Genomic DNA, 22,802 nt, shown 5'->3' with positions numbered 1-22,802 from the left:
TACATACATACATACATATATATATATATAAAAAATGATAAGGCGTCCACAGCTAGCCACCAACCCTTGTACATGGTCACCTCAGGGAGTCCTGGGGATGCACATCATCTACCTGAGTGCTGGACATGAGCCTAGATGTTTTTGAGTGCAAGCCTGATTGAAATCAGTTTATTTTTGAATGAGGACATCTTCCCTACCTATGGGCTACTTCACTGAGTTTTACCAGATTATTTAAACAAATTTTCCTACAACAGCGTGTGCATTGACTGCAAGGACAAATAAGGGCTTGGTCCTCTGCCAAAAAAAAAAATAAAAATCAGATGAACATATATAAAGTTAAGTTAGTGGACAGACTGAGATCTGAGAATAAAGTAAAGTGGACCAATGATTTATGAATTCTTCACAATGAGAGTAATGAAGCACTGGAACACAGAAGTCTTAGATATGCCACCTCTGGAAGTGCTCAAGGCCAGGCTGGATGTGGTTCTGAGCAACTTGGTGTAGTGGAAGGTGTCCCTGCCCCCAGCAGGAGGAGTTTAACTAGATGGTCTTTAAGGTCCCTTTCAACCAAAACCATTCTGTGACTTTGCAAATTTCATATCCACAGAAGATAGGTAAAGTTTTATAAGTAGACCAGTGATTTCTACATTCCAGTAGAATATTTTATTCAAATATGAGATATATTTGCCTCAGGCTTCTACTAAGTTTGTACAAGATGGTTTGCTGCTTGTTCCAATTTTTCAGTGGACAGAGGACTCCAGGCTACAAATCTAATCGTATTTCAAAATGCATTTACATATACTTATTGCTGTAATCCTCACAAGAGTTACATTTCAGTCTAATCACCTGGACAACAGCTAATTGGAACAAGTGCAGACATTTATCTTCTATATTGCTACTTTTGCTGCAAAAATGCCTCAGCAGAGTTGTATTATTTGCAATATTTCTTGAGTGTAGCATACTTCGGTGGCAATAAACATTTCATTTTTGTAGCCTTCCAAGCTGTTTCATAAACTTTAATGGGCTACCTTGAAGAAGCTATGAAAAAATACAATCATCTTACAAACTGAAATATCTCTTGTAAAATAAGTTGTAGAAGTCACTTACAGTGAGTAATATCTGGTGGGCCATATGGATCTGTCATGTAAATGGTGGTGGGCTTTCCAACTTTCAGATACACTACATCTGATGTGTTCTTCAGTATTGCTACTGCCTCTTCATGGGTAACTTCTTCTAAACTGTAATTATTTACCTTAGAGGAGAAATCAGAAACATGAGTTGAAATGCAGAAATAGACACAAAAATGACACATCCTTGCAGTTTTCAAAATATTTGGAAGGTTGCTGTAAGGGAAGAGCACTAAAGATTATAGAAGCAATACTGCTGCAGGATAGAAAACAAAGTTTTCTTAGTACATTCATATTCAAAGTAGTAATAGTGACACACAGAATCAAAATGGGTCAAGAAGGCACTTGGTTTTGACAGTAGAAAACTCCTTTGTGATGTCCTGCTACCGGTATAATCACCAATTTAAAACTGTAATTAATAATAAATTAATAGCACCAAATCAGTTACAGAAACTGCCTACATTATTTGACCTAACAGAATACTTCCTAATTCATCTCTTAGCCTCTGTAGCTGGGACCTCAGAAACACCCAACACACCCAAATCTTCACATCACTGATACAACATGGACCACTGAAATAAAGAGGGGTAAAAAATAGCATATAGAGCGAACCAATGAACCTATGAGGTTCAGGAATTGAAAAAGGGCAGTTCAGGATGGGGAAAAGGTATTTTTTCATTGTGAAAGCTTGTCAGTTTCCTGGAAGCACAGGAAAAACACACTGAAAAAGTAAGAGAATGTAGTATTAGTTCTATGCTTTTTAGAAAAGAAAAACACTGAAACAAGGATAAGAGTAGAAGACTACAGATAAAATAGGGAAGGAAATGGTGGCAGTAAGCTTTGCATATGTATGTTTTACTCCCACAGAAAGAAAATCAAGAGAAAAGTATCAGAAGTGGTTTATTGTACAGGCATATAAAATTTATTCACATATCAATCCATTGTATTCACAAAATGCCAACAATAGGTTGTCCTCCTAGAAACAGAACCATAAATATTCCCTACCACAAAATTTATAAACCTCCTGAATGGAGAAATTATAGGATAGGGGGAAAAAAGTAAATGGTGTAGATCCATGTTTCAGGCATGTGGCATTAGACAAGAGAAAGAACACCTTGAAGCGGAAGGGAGCCATAAGGACTGTTGAGTCCAACTCCCTGCTCCTTGCAGTTCTGCCTGAAACTGAACCATGGGACTAAAAGCTTCGTCCAGCTGCTCCTTGAATTCTGGCAGGCTTGGCACTGTGACCACTTCCCTGGGGAGCCTGTTCCAGTGACCTACATTTCACAGTGAATGCTGTATATGAAACGTTTTACTGTCACCTAAATTGCCATCCTCCAACTTCCACAGTTACTGCAAGGATTCCTTTCGAAGATTATGCAAGATGGAACCAGAATTCCCTCCTCACTATAGTAAAACAAATCACAGAAAAAATATACTTTTTTCCTAGGGAATTTAGTATCAAATTATGAGAAACCTCGTGTGACAATGTGACAATAAGCAAGTGCCAAAGGGTTTGGCAACTGGAAAGAAATCCAGCTATTATGAATCAATGGCGGACTCTTCATATCCAGGTGATTTCATCAGCACCAAGAAAAAACGACTGCTATTGGACAGTATGGCTGAATGTAAGGATTCTGTCTAAACCTTCTTCCTTGTATAATTCTCAGGATTGGTTTTAAGGCTAATTAAAAGAGACAATGCAGATATATTAGGATAATTTTACAGGAAGAGCAAGTGATAGAGCCTAACACACAGAAGTGAGCTGCTGACAGAGTATGCTATATTTTGACAGGTCTTCTACTTAATTAAAAATCTTATACCTAACTTTTATTAATTTCTGTATCTTTCTTTGTTATGAAGAGCAGTAATTTACAAAAGAGCAAAAACATTCAATAAACAAATGTCTTAAATTAATAGGCTGGCAGGAAGAAGTGACTGAAATGATGCCTTTCTTGTTTATGTTTCTCAAAACTGCCAGACACTTCAGATTCACACACTTTAGAAAGATGACCACAAGGTTATCCTTTACCTTTTCTCCTTCCCACGCTGTCTGTACACTGTATCTACCTTCTTGTATTTCATCCCAAGTTTTTTCGAAGTAGAGAAAAATCTCTCATAACCTCACCCACTATACAGCTACTGTAAAAAAATGTTCTCAGTCAAAAAAAGACACAAAATGAAATGTCTTAGAACTGTCTGGATTTTGACTTTTTGGTCTTTTTAGAAGCGAAAAGAACCAATTATTACACAAACTGACTTGATGCAACTTTTTTACTTTTTTCCCAAAGGTATTGGTTTCTGGGTTTTCTTTGTTTGTTTGGGTCGTTTTGGTTTTTTTTGGTAAATCTAGCTGATAAAAATCCATCACAAGATACTTGTATGTCACAGTTGTGCAGTAAAGAAAACAAAATGCCATTTTAGAAACAGAAAGTAAAGTAACATAGATACAGTTGATACAGCGGGTCCTGCAAGACTCTCTCTGACAATAACATTATGCGACAGGCATTTTAGCAACACTGTACAAATTACTGAAATCTGGAAGTTAAGACATAAGGAGCTGAAGCGATTCTAAACCAAGATTTAAGGCCTATGCACTTCAGCATTACGTTTACCTTTATACACTTAAAGATCCTAGAGTTCATGGCAAAGTTTATGTAAATTCATTTTGTCCTGGACTGCTCAGTTTTCAGTAAACAAATAAAAAAAAGAAAGCATCAATGTACATTAAGAGAAAGCAAACAAACAAAGTTGTTGGTTCATTTACAAAAACAAAGATCCTCAGTAGTGCCATAAGGTCTCTTTTAAGTGGGAGAACTTTGGGGAGATCAGATCACCTTCCTTAGTCATTTGCCAACATCAGCTTAGACTTGCACTTCCTTCACAGGGCAGTCCCTGCTTTGGATTTACAATTCCTATTAATAAATCCTATGGGCACCTATTTTCTACTTTTTGACCATAAAACAGTGATCACAAATAAAGATGTATGTATTCTGATATACATAAACCTTAAATACTTGGAAGAATTCTATTGTTCAGCCCCCTAGATAGTATTGCAAGATGGCTGTAGTATGTATTTTTTTTTTTTTTTTTCAAAGGGGAATCTTTGAACATCATTCCTTAAAACATTGTACAGAGATGATGATAATAGGAAATATGATGTAGTTGTTGACTTCTATGTTGAGATTCATGCCAAAAGAGACTATTTCTGGAGCTATTTCTTCCCTAAAAGATGCCTATCAGAATTTTAAGTACTAAATCTGGCTTTTCTGGTCATTAAACACACCATAGCAAAGCTTTACGTCCTCCTGTAGAGATAACCTTATATATTTCTACATATAGCTTGTAAAAATATATATTTCTGCATATAGCTTGTAAAAAAAAAGAATTGAGTTAGAGGTAAAGAAGATAAAGAGCGGGAGATGCACACAAGGTAGGAAATCAAAATGTATATAGCATGCAGTCCTCCGAGTGGCTGAATTTCAGTGCAGAAGGGCTGACTTAATTCTGAGTGCGTAGCATGGGTACTGCATGCCAACTTTCTGGATCTAAGAAGCCAATTTAGGTAGCAATTAATTAAGGGTAAAAAAACCCTTAAGGCAAATGCTGAAAAAGATATTTATCTGAGTGGTCAATTTAGTCACAAAGTTATGTAAGTGAGACAAAAAAAATGCCGTGACAGGAGCCAAAGGATAGCAGTCACAAAGAAAAAAGGCATGGAATAAGTGGGGCTTTTCTAATGGGAAAAGTTCCATGCCATGGAAATTTAAAAATGCAAACAGCATCTGAAGGGGAAAAAAAAAAAATAGGAAAGCTTTTTCTTTAAATAGAAAGTATGCAATATAAGACATACTAATAACATGAGAAACAAATAAGGGAATGAAATAAAATAGCAGTAGAGAAGGAAATTAAAGATAGAAGTCCAATAAAAGAAGCTATTTGAGTGATGGGGGAAATCAATAAGAAATTATGCCAAAGAGATATAAAAAGAATGCTTTGGTTTTTTTCCCTAAATAGCATAATCAGGGAAATGAAGTATAAACTTAAGCGAGAATGTTTTATTTGGAAGTTTTCCTAGATTCATACTGAAAATCAAAAGCCCCAAAATGCAGCTAGAAGAGCTCAGAATCCCCAAAATGACTGTACAAGTGCTCTAAAGAATCATTTAATTCAGAACAATATAAGCTGATATGAGAATAAGAGTTCCAGAGGAGTAAGTCTGTCTTATTTAATTTTCCTTCTTTAAAGGGGATTCATTCATTTCCTCTATTGATTTAGGCTAAGAAAGATTTGATTCACTCAGTGAATGAGACAAAGGGGTAATCTTTACCTTACCAGTGGTAATGTTTGCTTTTCTGTAATATTCAGCTTTTCCTTGAGACAGTGGATTTTCCTGGGTGAACATTTGCCAGCTATAAATCTAGAAGGCTGATGGCCTTTTTCAAAACTCACTCATTTAAAAGGCTGCAAAAAGTGAAATGCTTTCTAATGGTGAAGACTAATCATTTGTACAAAGGACATAAATCTGTTTTCATTAACTAAATACTTCCATGGACTTGTGAGTTAGTTGCTGAAGTGCTGGGCTGTTTTCTAAAAGATGATCCCAACAAAGACAGCCAAAATCACTTTAAAAGGACATCTCTGATCACAACCAAATACTAATCTAGATGCATCTTGAATTACATGCTCTGATTTTATGCAATTTAATGCAAATGTGATCCTGCATTCATACACAATCTGAAAAAAACAGATACTGGTAGGGCACAGTATAAGGAACTCATCAACAATTGCACAACCACAACCCCACTGCAGAAAATAACCAGAAATTACCAGAAAATAACAATCTTTTTTTTTTTTTTTTTTTTTTTTGTTTTTTTATTTTTTCAAGAAGGAAGCATAAATTTCTGAAAAGGAAAGTGACTCCTGTTTCTTTCTCCTGTTTTCATCAAGAAAAGAGAATCAAATTAAATCTCTTGTTATATACAATCACTGATCTCTGTGACTACATGGGCCAAGAAGCAACAGGATACGGCCCAAACATGAAAAGGTATTTTGGCATACGAAATGTATTTTAGAAAAGCTAATAGTTATAAAGAATAAATATTTAACTTAAATTTTCCTTTAAACCCTAATTGTTCTAGCATTTTCCCTGATAAATGCCTTGCTTCTAGCAATTAGTATTGCTATGTACTAGTAAAAAACTAGTACCAGTGTTATACTGATTTCTCATTTATTCATTCCGTAGATAAAAAATTCGTCCAAAGTAAGATGTTGATATGAGATAAAAAAAGTAATTATTATCTTATCTGTAATAACTGAAACAATTTTTCAGCTTTTCCTGATGATCATTAGCAGTGACCTTGAAGAAGTGAGATGTGCATCATGTTTGGAGGTGACACTTCATTTCACCGTGAGATACTCGAAGGCAGAGCTGCCACACACTGGAAGAAGGGCCTCAAGAAGACTTTATGTTCAGGAAGAAGAAACAGTAAAACCTGCCCCTGGCATAGGCTAACTCCCATCAACAGCACAGGCTAGGTGGGCACTGACAGCCTGGCAGCATCTCTATGGAAAAGTGCTTGGGGCTCCTGATGGATGGCAAGCTGGGCATGAGCCAGCTGTGTGTCCTGGCAGCAGAGAGGACAACAGCATCCGGGGCTGCAGGAGCAGAGGCTGGAGAACGAGCAAGGGATTGTTCCCCAGTAGTTCACACTCATTAGCCTATACCTGGAAACTGTGTTCAGTTTTGGTACCTGCACTACAGGAAAAATAACAAAAGGAGGCAAGTTGAGAGGTGTGCTGCTGGGATGGTTGGGGATGGGGCACTGACCTGCCAAGGAGAAAATGGGGGATCTTGGCATTTTCAGCCTGGAGAAGGGGTTGAAGACAGATGAAGACAGCCTGAATACAACTAATAACAGATCCCCAGTGCTTATAGGAAGACCATCAAGGCAAAGCTAAGCTTTTCAGAGTCACACGTGGTAACAGGATGAGTGACAGCTGGCAGATGTTGAAACAAGAGAGAGTCAAATAGGTTATCAGGAGAAGTATTTTCCTCAGGAAAACAGCTGAGCTGTGGAACAGGTTTCCTACAAAGGCTCTGCAACCTTCATCCTTGGAGATTTTTGAGATGCAATTGGATAAATCCCTCAGCAACCTTGTCTGGCCCTGTAGCTGACCCTGAATTACCAAGGTGGTCGATGATGCTCTGCATGTGGTTTACTTGTGCTCCTTTCCACTGCAGAGAGAAGCTGACACCCTCCGCAGTGGGATTCTCACCACTGGCATTACCACCACGACACATTACCACCAGAACAAAGCGAGGGAGTACTTTTATCCTAGCTGTAAGTCTTCAGAGAAGAGCTCTGGTCTTTTCCTTTCATATATACCTAGAAAAAGAATTAAGTTTTTGGTTTAAACACTCATGCTTTCACCAGTAATTTTTCAAACAGGTATCTTGTGACAATCGTACAATGGAGCATTTTCCTGTGCAAGTGCTCAGGTTAGTAAGCCTTTAGTGCAGGCTTAGTGCCACAGAAACATAACTGCATAACATGCCCTTGTACAGATTTCACAATAATCACAATGTATTATTTACGTAATACACCTTCTGAAATGCTTAACACACTATGTGCAATCTGAATTTAATAACAGTAGGGTCATCAAGTTGCAAAATGCTCAGGTGGTCCCTTGTCTTACATTTCAATATTAGTTTTTATTTTGGATCTACACTTCCATTACATCTTAAATTTACATTAATTTGATTTGAACTTTCTTTGGGATCTGAAAGCATTTCACACAAAATTATCAGAACACAGATATAAAAATTAAAAGAGCTCCCCAGCAGCTGCTGGGAATTCCAGAAGGATGACAAATTCTTTTAAATTCTATAGAGAATGATGGAAAAAAACCAAAGATCAAGAAAGGATGCACTACTGAGAAGTTAAAAAAAAAAGAAAAAAAAAGGAACTGATCAAATGCATAAGAAATCAGTGAAGCAGAAGTAGGACCGTATAGATGACAAGGGTAATATTGTGTTGAAACACTGCCAAAAGAAAGTAATTAATTTTTTCACTCACTATTCATAAAGGAACATGAAGTTAATGCCATGAACTGACAGATAATTCACAAATTAGGATAGAAAAATACTGAAGGTACAGAAGTTATAAACAAATCAGGGCACCTTGTTGGAGAGAATCAAGAAACATGGCTGCAATCTGCATGAATTTTAGAAACAGATTTCGATCTTGTAAACATATCTTCAAATATGTAATGATTAAGGTATACAAAGAGTAAGATGACTAGTATATTCTTATGCAACAGTGAAAAGCTTGGTCTGGAATTCCATAACTAGAGGAGAGCAATTCTTGGTATGATTTTTTTTTGCTCATTTTACACACAGTGATAAAAAGAGAGAACACTTAGTAAAGAAACAGACCAGACTGAAAGGAAAGAACAAAGACATCAAACATAATGCAAACGACCTCTGCTCATTTTCAGAAGTATGAACTTTTCACAATGAAGAAACATCTATATCTGACTGCAGTGAATCACAGGTTGAAGGCTGAGATGTTTAATAGACTATGCCTATAAAAATCTGAAAATAACTGATTTATGCACAGTGGTACATAAAATATTTCTATTCAAATTAATTCTGATGGAATTACACTGGAGTGGGTGAATGTGGGGGGCTTGCATCTGTTTCATTTCCTTTTATATATATATATTTACTATCTCATGTGAATTGGAAGAAATTAGTAGTAAAGTAACAAAAAACTGCCAATAACAAAAACTGCAAGGAATTCTCTTTGGGGTAAAAAGCAACAAACAACAGCTGAACAGAAGCAGATTTGCAATAATTTGCAAAATAACTAAAATGCAAATTTGGCAAATAAAAATATACATTTGTGCACCAGAATAAGCCCAAACTTCATTATCTAACAGTGACTTGAATTTCACTATGCTAAGATCATGCAAAGAAAAAATGCCAAAGAAATTTTGAGTTCTAATTTCCTTTTGCTCTGATCTTGCTAACACCAGTTGATCCTTAAGCTGTTTTATCTATCTATTTGGGTTAATTAAAAAAGACAAAGAGTCAGCAACCCAGCAACCAAGTGCCTTTCCAGTTCTGTTTAGTAATATGTATAAAATTAATGGTCATCTTCATATGTGACTGGAACACAGTGTCCCTAGCCAAATAAAGAAAACCTCAATTAGGCACAGCTTCACAGGCCACAAAAAAGGTTGAGGCAATTTTTTACTGCTTAAATATCACATCACAAAACAGGGCTAATGCAGTACAAGTTTTTTTCATTGCACTTATTAGAAGAAAATATTTCTCTAACTGCTGAAATCTGTGCAAATGCACTGACATGAATACAACTGGACATAGATTAACTTGTGCTGATTCACCAGGGTCAGGATTTCCCCCTCAATGTTGACTTAAACAAACCCTGTGAGTGGGAAAGCATTATAGATAAGAAACAACGAACCAGCACAGCACATAGCAGGAAGAATTTCTGGAACTGATTTCCATCAGAAGAATATACTCCCTCAAGGAAACTCTGGAAAATGTTTGGGTTTCTTTTAACATCTATATGGAACAAGTACATTAAGCATCCCTGCAGGTACTGAAATATAGGTACTAGTCAACTGACAGTTGCTACATGAGAGACAGTTACTGGCATTTTCTGACACCTTTCAATTTGTTTACAATAAACAGTAGAATCAGTGCTACCTTAAAAAACAGTTTGTCTAAAAACTTTTAAGTTTTATGGTGCATTTTGACTTGTTATGCTTACGTACATCATATATTTATTCTCCTCTCCATAAAAGGTTTGTCACAGTAATATAATATATTGCCTTCATAAAATGTTAGTTTTCCAGAGGAATGTTTGTTTTGTTTTGTTTTTTTACTTCAGTCTCAGAAATATGTAACAAAAATGAGAAAGATGAGGATGATAGAAATATAATCATTATAGCAGTTGTTTTGGTTACCGCCAGAAAGGTGCACGGTGAATGAAATGAAACATGTCTATATGAAACAATTTTCAGCTAAATAAGTGGGATTTAAATTTGTCATACTTACCATAAGAAGTCTATCTCCAACCTGCAATCTCCCATCTTTTTGTGCAGCTCCTCCATCAATAATCTTGGTGACATAAATGCTGTTGTCCCCAGGAATGTGTTGGTTTCCCACCCCTCCTGCAATACTGAATCCTAGACCTGGAAAATATATTGTAAACAAAACGTTAGCAATAAAACATACGGCATTAAAGAGAAGCGGAAGAGTAGCATATACAATGTTAACTTTGAGTATTTTTTACAGAAATACAAACATACTCTTTCACTCTCCCTGAAAGGTCAGGGACAGAACTAAAGTAAGGAAATTCTTTGCCATCTACAATTACAGAAAGGTAGAGACAAAAATAATTGAACCAGTGATGATTCTATACACCCTCCTCACTGGGGTCCAGTGCAGCCTACATCAAGAAGTTACAGCTCAGCTTTCCATGACCAGCATTAAAGCACTGAAACTTGGGGTCTGTTTTGTTAAATATTGCTATAAAATACATCACCATCTATAAGAACAAAATGAAAGGCGTTCCAATTGTACACACAGTTTGAAAAATACTTGGAGAGGTCTAGCACAGGTTATGCAAGTACGTGTGAAGGGCTGGTGAAAGTAAAACAGAAGAGGTGTAGATGTTTGATTTAAAGTGTGGGGTTTTTTTCTAGGACACAAATCTGTGGCTATGGATACATAACATAAGCAAGCAATAGTCCTTTGTAAATGTACAACTTCTATTCAGTAATCTGTGAAATTCCTAAATAAACAGTCAAAGATCCAAACTTTGGAATAATGTCAATAATACATGCTGATATGAGTCAAAAAAGGAAGGCAAAATAAATAGATGTTGGGGGAAGGAAAAAAAGACAGTTTCCCCCTTTTCCTTTATTTCCTATCCTGTGACACATTGCACATACAAGCAAATCATTGCTTTAATTTTTAGGAATGCTTTTATCTCTCAAGCAAAGACAAGACTGAAATTACTGTGCTTGATTTACAGAAAACATAACTTCATACAGCTAATTTTTCAGAGATTATGTAGCTAATGGGAACTTCCATCTGAACAGAGAAGCTGTTTCTGACAATAACCTGCTTAGCTTATTGCTCCAGCTAGGGATTTCTGTTTTAGCTGTACTGAAAAACAGTTATATCTATTTAGAGAGTAATCACGTATCTATGAAATCTAAGCTGTGCATTCATTCCTAAAATAAACATGTTGGTAATTGCTGTAGCTTGAGCAGTAAAATGCAGTGGTAAAAAGTGAGTTGCCTGAAATACAGCATTTCATCACAAACTGAAAAGAGAGACTGCTTGGGCAATAAAAATTAAGAGACAGTGCATATTTAATATACACAACATTTTTAGCAGTTGTATGAATACAGAGATAAGGGGAGGGTTGAGTGAATTAAATATTTTTTTTTCCCCACATTATTTTCATTTGGTCATTATTTTAGCTTCAAAAGGATGTGAGGTCAGACACCATAATGGACTACTTAATGGATAGTGACACACCAGTAAATTACAAAAAGAAACCTTCGAATTTATATCTCAAATTGAAACACTACTTAATTAATTGACTATTAACAATACACATGAAGTTAATTCAGAAGTATGGGCTAATTAAAATACAGCTTTATTGAATTTCCAGCTAAAGCTGGCAATCACTCTTACTATTAATGTGCCGCTGTCACTACAAGGATAAAAAGATCATTTTTTCAGCAGGGAAGAATTTTTTCTTGGGACTGCTAACAAAGAAGAGAAAAGATACTCTAATAAAACATTAAGAATTGAAATTTTCTTTAAAACACTAGTTATGGACAAGGAACAATAACGGAATAATATTTCTTGGTGGCATAATTATCAATTTAATCTAAACCCCATCTGTATAAGCTTCTACCAGTAGAGACCTGAGAGTATTCCAGAATGTTCCAGAATGCTGGTGGGAGCAAAAGAGTGAGCCCTCAGCCAGAGGGCTCTCTTCAGCTCCACTGCTCACCTAGGGCATGACCTTGGGAAGATCAGATTGTGGTGCACTTTGATCCCCTCCTGTCCCCTTTATTGACACCGTAAGCGTGTAAAAGGCGGGGTCGTATCTGCACACACAACTGCTCTGTCCTTTGCACAAAGTGGGGCCTAATTCAGCCTGGTCCTGGTGCAATTCAAGCAACAGCCACGGTAATAACTTGAAACTCCTGCAGTGCAGATTGAGGTGCTTGGCTTGCTGTTTGCATGGTTGTAGCACAATGCATGTATGAAACCCTAAAAAAAAAAGAGTACTAACACAGGCTATTCCCATTAGAAAAGTGAAGCTTACAATAACGAAAGGAGTAACTTGTTCTACTACAGTCTACATAAAATTTAGATGCGATACAGTGCAGGGGGCTACACTGTGTTTGTAGGCAGGGTCTGGCTTTGGGCATCCAAAAAACCAGCAGTGATTACAGAAAGGTTTAAAAGAGCAGAACAAGATAGGATTATACTGTGGGGAGCAAAGACAGAGTGGGTAGGAAAGAAAACTGAGAAAGAGAAAAATTTTCCATGTCAGTCAATAATGACTTAATTTCATTGCTTAATCATACTTGCCTTCTTAAAAAGATTTCTTAGAAAGAACAGGGAATAGAACAATGGTCCATTTAATTTTATTTAAATGATTTCTACTAATTGCTAGGGCACACGGAAAGTATACTACACAAAAACTTTTGGGTAGGATTCACATGGCCAAATGACATCAGATAACTATGCTAATCACTTATACTACCTGTACAATAAATGAAAATTCATTAAGAGCTTTTAAAGTATGATTCATCTCATCTCAACTGAAAGAAATGAGGTGAATCACACTTTCGGTTTTTGAAAGGCTGGAGTCTGGATGTGGGATGAGGTGAGTGGGAAGATCAATGCTAAGAAAGTTCACAATCTGAGTTCATTTAGACTGAAGGTTTCAGTTTTAAAACTTCAGAAAGGTTTTCTCAACCCTAGTGCGCATCCCTGGTCACTCACTACATCAGGTTAGTGTTATATCAGATTCTTACTCTGTTTTAAATGCAGAGAATCATTCAAACAAGTGGGAAGAATGGAACAAACTATGTTTTCTAAATTTTATTTTTCATTATTCCATTGAATTAATCCTCCTCCCCACCCCCAAATAAAAGAGCATATTTAATTGCAAAACCTTTTTCTTGTTGACTCCTTTGGTTAGGAAAACATTTCCATCAGAACACAGAATATCAGGAGTTGATCACTTCCTCTTTGGCTAATGTGCAATCTGCTTCCCGGAAACAGCTGATCTTGGACAAAGTGACCAAATTCCTCACAATAGAAATTAGATGGAGGATAAATTCAGAATGGAGTTGAAGAAAAAATGTTTTATGATGACGGTGGTGAGGCACTGGGACAAACTGCCCTGAAATGCTGTGGATGCCCCATCCCTGGGAAGTGTTCAAGGCCAAGCTGAATGGGGCCTTGAGCTATCTGGTCTAGAGAATGACTGGGTTGGTACCTTGAAGGTCCCTTCCAACCCAAACCACTCCATGTTTCTATGGTTTAGTGAAGAAGAGAGTGCTTCAAGAGGGAAAGAGAGAACTGGGTTTAGTACTGGTGCACATCCAAGTCAAACTCGGCTACCTTCAAAATCCCTGAAGAGGATAGGCCCATATGAGATTGACTCCATGTGTAAACTAGGAAAGTAGAGTCAAACCTCATTTCCTTCCATTTCCACTGGATATGTGTTTGTAAAATTCATCCGTCTCTACGTTCCCCAAACTGATCCTCGGAATAACAACATGTAATAATCCAGTGGAATGGGATACATTACTGGAATCAGAAAAAGGCAAAGGAACAGGGACAAAGCTACTCCACCATAACTAAAAACTACAGAAAAAAATGTTACTATTAATAAATCAAAGATATTTAGTCATATCTTTTCCTGAATTATTAGCATAACCACATTAAAATATTTAACTTTTTAATTCTATTTTGCATTATTTGCTGTATCAGATACATTTTAAATACATCACTATATTAATAAAACAATATATTCTAACTACTTTTCTAGTAAAAGTAGGCTTAGAAGCTCTGCATATAATTAGTCCAGCAAAGTTGGACTAATAAAAAGAAATAATAATAGTAATAATAATAAAAAATAAAATCTCTGTGTAAGACACAGTGGATGAATTACACTGCAGGGATATCACTTTGCAGTAACCAGACAGGAAGCCTAAAAGATCAACTGCAGCTATGTAATGTCAGCTTTCTAATGAGAAGTGAACTTAAAAAAACTCAGTCAAAAATGGATGTTGCATTTTGCCATTATCCTACACAGAGAATATCATATCAGAAATATAACAGAAATATCATATCAACAAATGAAATGTGAATGGGAGTATGAATGTAAGCCCTAGAAGAAAGACCAAAGTTTAGAGAAGTCATGTACTGACGGTTCAAAGCATTCCAAGCAATAAAAATCAAAATGTGCCGTTTTGTCAGGCCTGTACAGAATGTTTGGACTCTGTAAGACCATTGAACAGGTGTCTTGTCAGCAGAAGACCCTGTACCATGACAGTGGGACGTTGGCAGCAAGACTGCAGCACGTGACATTGGCCATTCTATTGCCTGTAAACCCAACAGAGAAGCAGATTATATCAATAAAAATGTGTGTTTACTAAATGAAAAAAAAAAAAAAGCAAATGAGCAGCCATCTTGTCTAAAACTTAGAGTATGAAGAAAGGAGTATTCAATATAAAAGACCAGCCACAACAACAGCAGATACCTAGAGGGTATAACTTTCTCCAAAAAGCAGTCAGTCCATAGTTGCCAATCAAGAAAATGCCAAGAGATGTGGTAAGGGTTTGATGTCTCATGTCCTTTGTGTCACACACCAGTGTGTGTCACACACATCAGATCCCTTCAGCACGTGCATATGAAACAGAGAGTGAACGAAATATATCAAAGGAAGATCGTAAATGGCTAACTTATTTAGAGATTTCATGAATAAATGTCACTACCCCTCTCTATACGTTCTCTCATTGTTTTTTACAGCATTTATTTGCAAAAGGTGTGAAACAAACTGATTTGCTACAGAGCACCATGTAAATACAGACTTCAAGCAACTGTTTCACGCAGTAGAACACAAAGTACCACCAGAAAGGACCCCCAACAAGTTGCTCCACTGAGGCCTTTCCCTGATGCTGCAATCCTGGCTGCTCCATGGCATACCACACATCAGCCACGCTCCTGCAAATAACTGGACATGGCAATGAGGAACCCAAGCTGGGGCAGCTCCTGCCTTTCCAAAGGCCGGCCACTTCTACAACACAGCTACAAAAGGTGTAGCTTGTAAAAACTGTCAAACCTGGAACAATGATGCCTAATCCAGGTTTCTAATTAATCAAACTCCACTTGCTGGGAGGAAAAGAACATGGGTAATATAAAATGCTTTGACTGATATAATGATTGACTTGTTTTGACAGGTACCACTGTTATGTCCAGTTTATATGAGTAAACAAACCATAAAAATGTTAATTATAAACAAAGGAGTACCAGGGAATGTCTCTCCATGTCCTTTGCTCAAGCCTCTTGCTGCCAGTTTTAGCTCTCCTGGAGGACACATACAGCACATATTTACAATAACACCTCACAACTGTGGACATTTAATATACTCGTTATAGCTGTGAATTATGACTACTGTTCATTATTGACAGCAGATTCCTCTTTTATTTGGTGCATACCAAAATAAAATACATAATAAAAATTATAAAATACATAAAATAAAAATTAAAGTTTGTGTAATAGTAATTGTGACACAATCTTAAGTAGATTTACAATGTTACAAAGAGGGACTAATCTTCCTCTATATAGCTTTCTCCTTCTTCACCATCCAATGAATCAGCTCTTGAGAAATTTTTAATCTCAAGTATATGAAGTCACTTTATCTCATCTCCTTCATGTTGCAGCAGTCGAGTCAAATATCAATTTATTTGAGCTCTTATAGCAATTCTTATGCCTGATGCATGTGACATCTTATGCCAGAAGGACTTATGTGAATAAAACCTGACTACATTTTGTTCCGTGGATGAAAAAGTCAATCTAAAGTACAGTATGATTCATAAGACTTTTACTAATATTCATAACATATTTAAAAGCTGACTAATTTCATTGCCATTGTTAATTCTGGTTTCAGACCCAGCTCCCACATCACTTCGGAGGGCTCTTTTTGTAGCTAACAATTGGATAACAGCCTAGACCACGAAGAAGGCCCGAGTCCCTACACATCTAACACATACTGTTACTTGGTGATTCTTTCTAATGGCCTTGGGTTAAAAACTTTAAGAATCTTTCTTATTGTTCTGACATTTTCTTTCAGAAATATCTAGTGTTTCAGGTTATTTCCCAACTGATGTCAGGTAGAATAAAAATGATGTACAGTGCCATTAGGTAAGAAGAATATTGTCCAAAACTACCTCACGCAAAGTGAAAATTACTGTTCCCCTTACACTGTGTGGCATTATACATTCACGCCTTTTGGTATTTATCCAACTGTTTTCAGACATTTCCTTTGTTCTTGCCCATAGCCATTTTAATAGCTATTATTTTCATTAATACCTACATTCTGGCTCCCAGTGCATCACCTCTCCATACTGCTGAAGCAACAGGGATGCCAGATGAGGATGAAACTGAGCAGCACACATAGCACTCCCACCAAGTATGGCCAGTGTGCTCACAAGAGATGCTATGGCTGGATGCTGCTCAGCAGCTGGGATTATACAGTAGGCAAAGAGAATTCTTTTCTTGCAAATGGTTGTGGATACTTTTCTGTATGGAGACAGATTTTGGTTGAGGTTTTCACAAAATTAAACAGTAAATTTTTTTCATCTTATTTGCCTTTATCTGCACGAATTTTTAGCTCTGAAAATTCAAAATTTCAAAGTAAACTACAATAGTATAGTTAGTTCTAATTTTGACTTTTCTTGATTTAATAAAAAGAAAAAAAGATCATTGTCATTTAAAACATCATAGGAACACAGTTGCTGCACAGCCCGAGGCAAGAATGTGCAGAGGTGTGTCCTCGATTCTTGATGAAAACAGAGATATGGATCTCACTGAGACTAAAATGGCTTCAAGACACTGCTGCATATGTACATTCATACTATCACAAAGAGTTCTCTGAAGGACTGAAGGCTTGGAAAAATGGCAGCCAGCTAAAACTCAGAGGAGAGACTATGGTGGTAGCCGCTGTCTGGTGATGGATGGGATGGCAGGCTGATTTCCATACCTTTGATTGAGAATATCTAAGCAGGTTTTCAGCATACGTGATTTTAAAATTTGGCTACCATGCTGCTAACTACAGCTCCTTATATCTGTTCCAAAAGAGCTTCCTGCTGAGAAGCCCTGGAAAACACTCCACCCCAGCATTCTCTGAGCTTGCTCTTCTGCTGGGGGCAGGGGAATGCAAAGTATTGCATCTCTTTGGACACAGGGTTCATCAGCATCGTCTGAGACCCATGAAAGTCAGAAACACAAAAGAGTCCAGGATACGGAAAAATATAATCTGGGTATTTCAGGGATTTCCTTGCTGAGTTATTCAGCTGTAGCCTCAGAAGCAAATACAAACAATTGCAGCTTTTTTCCAACTACTTTTTCATTTTGGGGGCATCAAAATCAAAACATGGCAGACAATTTTATTAAGTTAAAATATGAAAGAAATAAATCTGTTTTCAGGAGACATCATTATACTCCTTGGCTTAAAAAAAAAAAATCATTTACATTTCCAGCCAGAAAGAAGTGATGGGAAATTGAGATTATGATGCAAATGTTAAATAAAGCTGCAAGGCAGGGAGTGCATGTTTAAAAACAATCATGCTGTACGTATCGTAGATAAAGCATTGGTTACATCATCATAATAGTAAAGCTAATCTTTCAAAAAGCCTTGAAAACACATCTTGTTAAATTACACTGCTATTTGTAGGAATTTGTAAAAACGTTCTCTAACAAGCAAATGAAAACAATCCCCTCTTTTCTATCTGTTTTGCAGTTTTATGTTTTTCCCATTCTTATTTTTTGCTTGCATATATTTATCCCTAAAGATAAATCCTCCTCAGATATTGCAGAAAAGAAAGGAAACAGAAAATTAGGAAAATACACTTAGAGCCTCATTAGAACTTGTGTTTGTTCTATATTTTTACATTTATTCAAATTAATTAGGAATAAAATTCCCAGAAAGCATAGACAGCCAGCAGTGGCCTATTTGCATTACAGTAATTCGTAAGAATTCTTTACTATATGATTTGAAAAGATTAGGGAATTTTCCTAATTATTCACAATAATCTAACTTTCAAAGCATTGAGGATTGTAGTTCACTGAAAAACATATTAAACCACACTGTCACAATTTTACCAGTGTAAAGGCAAGGAAAAGGAAATTATGTCATTTTTGACATATACTGACACAAGAATTATAGCAAGTAGTTCGGTTCTTTTGGAAATAAACATATGATACACCAAGTCAAAACATCTCATGTTAAGACCAGTCAAATTAGGTTTTTAAAAAAAGTGAAGATTAGTGCTTTGAAACAGAAAAATCCAAGGTCTGCCACTTAGGAACAGGATGCTTATACCTAAGTTTTTAAACGCCCTTCTCACATCTCCATATGCCTACAACTGAACTGAACGAATGGTCACTTCCCTCTCATGCAGGAAGCTTTTCGTATCCTTTTGGTGCACCCACAAGGACAAATAATCCTCAGACCCAGAGGCACTAAAAACCAAAATTTTTGATCAGGGTAGACATCATCTGGCTGGCTACCTGGCGACAGGATCACTTGTATCTTGCAGGGAATAATGTTAAAACACAGCATAAGTGGCCTGTATGGCTGAATGTGATACAAAGGGACTGCTAAAGGCTACCTATTTTTTTTCTGAGACTTTTTTCCTCTACATTACCTGCATTTTTATTGGCAAAAGGTTTTTGGGTTTGTTTTGGGTTTTTTAATCCCATTCTCTTTCATACACTTTGGCAAAAATCAACTGGACTACACAAGACTCCAGATGAAGAAGACATCCTGGGAAAGTGTTCAAAGCCAGGTTGGATGGTGCGTTCAGTAACCTGGTCTGATGGAAGATGTCATTGCCTACGACAAGTGGGATGGAATGCAATGATTTTTAGGGTCTCTTCCAGCCCAAAACATTCCACGATCTTAAGCAGTTGTTTGTCCTCATTAGCAGAAAAAAACCCACAAAAAACAAAACAAAAAAAACAGGTGGGAGGTTGTATGATGCATTTTTAAAATTGTCATTCGCTGACCTAAAAACTAATGCCAAAATAGACAACTCTTGATGTGCTCCCTGCCTTGGGTTAGCTGTGAAAATGTTCCAGCCAAATGGCAAATTGAAAATGGCATGAAAACCAAGCCAAATTAACCTGAATCACAGACCAGGTGCATATTGACCATCACTCATAGAGATGGCAGCAGTAAGAGCTGGCAGACGAGGATGGTGTTGGGTTCACACGTCCCCTTTGCTGGCAGCACACTTTTGTACATGGCCCTGCATTACAGATCTGTGACTCCTATGGAGAGCACTGCAAGGTCATCACTGCTGCCCTGTAAACTCAACTTGAAGGATGTGGGAAGAGGAAAGATGCAGTGACAGGAGCAAGAAGCCGAAGTGAGTAGGACAGAAATGGCTGTTTGGGCTAGAAATGCACCTGAAAAAATAGTCAATAAAAACATACCTTTACAGCACAAATCCTAGCAGAAGGAAAGGGAAAAATAAAACTGCTCTCCTAAGCTTAAGAGAGAGAAAGAAAAGTTTATAACCATAGGTTTGTAAGGCTCTTGAGAGCTGAGCCAGATCTATATTGGAAGAAAGCAGTGTAGTAATAATAATGCTTATTCAATATTTCTGCAATTTTTTGTTCTGAAAGATACACTGGTACTATGAACCTCTCTTCCTGACTAGAGAATCAAATATGAAATCTTTAACCCACCCTTTCAAGAGAAGCACAAAGCTTGAGAATGTTGGATTGAAGCACCTTTGAGTGCATTTTGAGAATGTCTAATCTAGAGTATAGTTATGTACACAGATTGAAAGAAGGGGGAAATCAAATTATCTCTCCTGTCCCATTTTTTTTTCAAATTTTTAAGGCAATTAGCCTCATTACCATAAATATACCCTTATAGCCACATTTATTTTAACTGCATCTCCTGTTAAAAATGCCATTTTCCATTCATATGTAACCACTAATCAATCAGCTCTCTACAGTTTTCATTTTGAAGACAACTATCTGGAAACGGGATCAGTATGGCAAAACCAAGAGAAGTCCCCCCTTTCCTGTTTCCTCTCTTCCACAGACAATTCAACAAAATCTTGGAGGCTTTTTTTTCCCCCCTTTTCACTCACTGTTCATACTCTTAAAGTTCACTTGACCTTATTTAATTCCTGATGCTACATAAATTCAGAAGCAATGTTTGGGCAAAGGAAAAAAAATAACAGGGCATGGCTCCTCTGCAGTGCCAAGAGACAGACAAGGCAGTTACAGACATCTGGAACAACTGCAGTGTGAAGATCCAGAGCCTGCTATTGTTTTTACATTATATATTAACTTGGGTTCAAATCCTGAAACATGGTTCACTTTCCATGCACAAAATACACCAACTGTTTCAGGTGTAGGAACCAAATTTATGCTGACAGTCGATCACCGTTTGCCAGTCATTAACAAATAGTACCTATGTCATTTTCTGCACAAATTACTATAATTACTGACAGCAGAACAAGGTATTTCATCTCCTAATACTGCAAATTAAAAGCATTTGTTCCTGTAGATGAACACATCAAGATCTGCCTTGAAGTAGTTTTTACTTTTTGATGAGATTTTAATTTTTTTTAAGTCTTAGTACTAGGTAAATCTGTGCTTTTCCTGCCCCATTTTTTTTTTTTTTTTCTTCCTGATATGGATTCATTTTTGAAATCTACAGACAACACAGGAGAAAATTATTCCACTTCAGGGAGAAATGGTATTTGGTTTGTATAGCATTAGGTGATATATCTTTAAATGAGTATAGCTGGGTCTCTGCTAAGTTGAATGGCTCTTTGAGACAAATATTTAATAATTTGTCACCAATAAAATGGAGACAGAAGGAGCAGTCTGTCAGTTTGGGATCTGTTTAACAACCATGCATGTCTGGGACAGACTCATCAGTTTCTTTTATTTGTCCTTCATCTGATGAAGGAAATTTAACATTTATCTTCTCATCCCTGTTGGAAAGCTGAACAAAAATACTTTACTGAAAAGCTCTCTGTCAATTATATTGAAGATGGAAAATACAAGATGAAATCAAAGTTCATCTTGCAGCTCTTATCTATTTGCAATCAACCCGTAAATAATCAGGCCATCATCTGTTCAGTTACTCCCCTTCTTAAAAAGACAGAGAGAAATCAAGGCAAAAATGTACCTGTAACTGTGTTTTTTTATGTATGGCAATTTATGGAGCCATGATATTAAAAGCTGAACAGGTATATAAATGATACAGGGAAGGAAAATAGATGGTGCTTACTGAACAGAAGTAATAATGCAAAGACACTCTGAAAATGGATTCATGAGTCATTGCACTTTGCTTTGATTCTTTTTGATCTCTGAAACTGTAGTTTGGTCCCTTAGTTCAGTTTACTGAGGATGCTGTCTTGCAGCACTCTAGGAAGCAAAGTGAAGCACAAATGTTTTATTTGCCAGTGAGAAGCCCCCTATACTCTCACAGAGTAAAATGAGTAAAGTCAGACACTTGTGCCTTCCTAAAAAAGATGAGGGCAGGACCTCTAGTGAAGTACAGGGGGTAAAGGCTTTAAACTGAAAGGGGGCAGATTCGGATTAGGTATTGAGAAGAAGCTCTTTACTGTAAGGGTGGTGAGGCACAGCCTGCCCAGAGAAGCTGGGTGGATGTCCCACCCCTGAGAATGTTCAAGGATGGGGGGTGTTGGATGGGGATTTGAGAAACCTGGTCTAGTTGAAGATGTCCTTGATCATTGCAAGAAGACAGGGAATAGATGACCTTTAAAGCTCCCTTCCAACTCAAAATATTCTTTAATCATTGTATGGCTCTATGACTTCTCAGAAATAATGCCAAATATTTGCTTAGGGAATTGTACTCTAGCATACCTAACTAGAAAGAGAATGCAAACTCACATCTGAAACAGAATTACAGATTTTTTTCAGACTGGTCCCAGACAATTAAGTATTTTCTAAGAACTTGTGCTTAGCAAAATTGAAATGCAGAGTATAACTCTTTAAAAATATGGTTGTTCAAGACTGAGTTACACTACAGATTTTCTGGGAGAAAGAGTTTCCCCTCTTAATGAGATGTAGTGTAACACAAGACCCTGCTGTTAGTCCCCTGAGGGGTTCTAGCTAGGAGGGATATTAACGTGGCCTTTCTATCAGCTATTTCAACTAATAACAAACACTGAACTTTCTGCAATGCCAGAGCCAGGGTGTAGGTCAGTCTCTGGGAACTATATATGCAGCATTTCTAATGAAAAATGAAACCCTGGGGGAAAGAATAAATGTACTAACATCTTGATTTATTCACAGGCCATTTCCGGGTCCCATTCGGAAAA

The 22,802-nt window shown here is 36.9% G+C and overlaps 1 protein-coding gene across 27 annotated transcripts in view; it reads right to left on the bottom strand.

The window, feature by feature from the left end:
• Positions 1 to 22,802, bottom strand: part of DLG2 (discs large MAGUK scaffold protein 2) — a 984,477-nt gene that overhangs the window by 269,723 nt on the left and 691,952 nt on the right. For 25 of the 27 annotated variants that reach the window (XM_040055800.2, XM_040055802.2, XM_040055798.1 and 22 more), the window contains 2 exons: positions 10,216 to 10,352; positions 1,108 to 1,252 (listed from right to left, as the gene is read on the bottom strand). In XM_040055800.2, the coding sequence (XP_039911734.1) occupies positions 1,108 to 1,252; positions 10,216 to 10,352 (282 nt within the window). Of the gene's footprint in view, positions 1 to 1,107; positions 1,253 to 3,159; positions 3,175 to 6,957; positions 6,987 to 10,215; positions 10,353 to 22,802 lie in introns of those variants that run through there. The other 2 variants (XM_040055826.2, XM_058419355.1) reach the window with 2 other exon arrangements.

Source organism: Hirundo rustica, chromosome 2 (genome assembly GCF_015227805.2).
Source record: "Hirundo rustica isolate bHirRus1 chromosome 2, bHirRus1.pri.v3, whole genome shotgun sequence".
Lineage (NCBI taxonomy): Eukaryota > Metazoa > Chordata > Aves > Passeriformes > Hirundinidae > Hirundo > Hirundo rustica.
The sequence above is the reverse complement of the archived record's forward strand: the minus strand, read 5'-3'. Positions and strand labels throughout refer to the sequence as shown.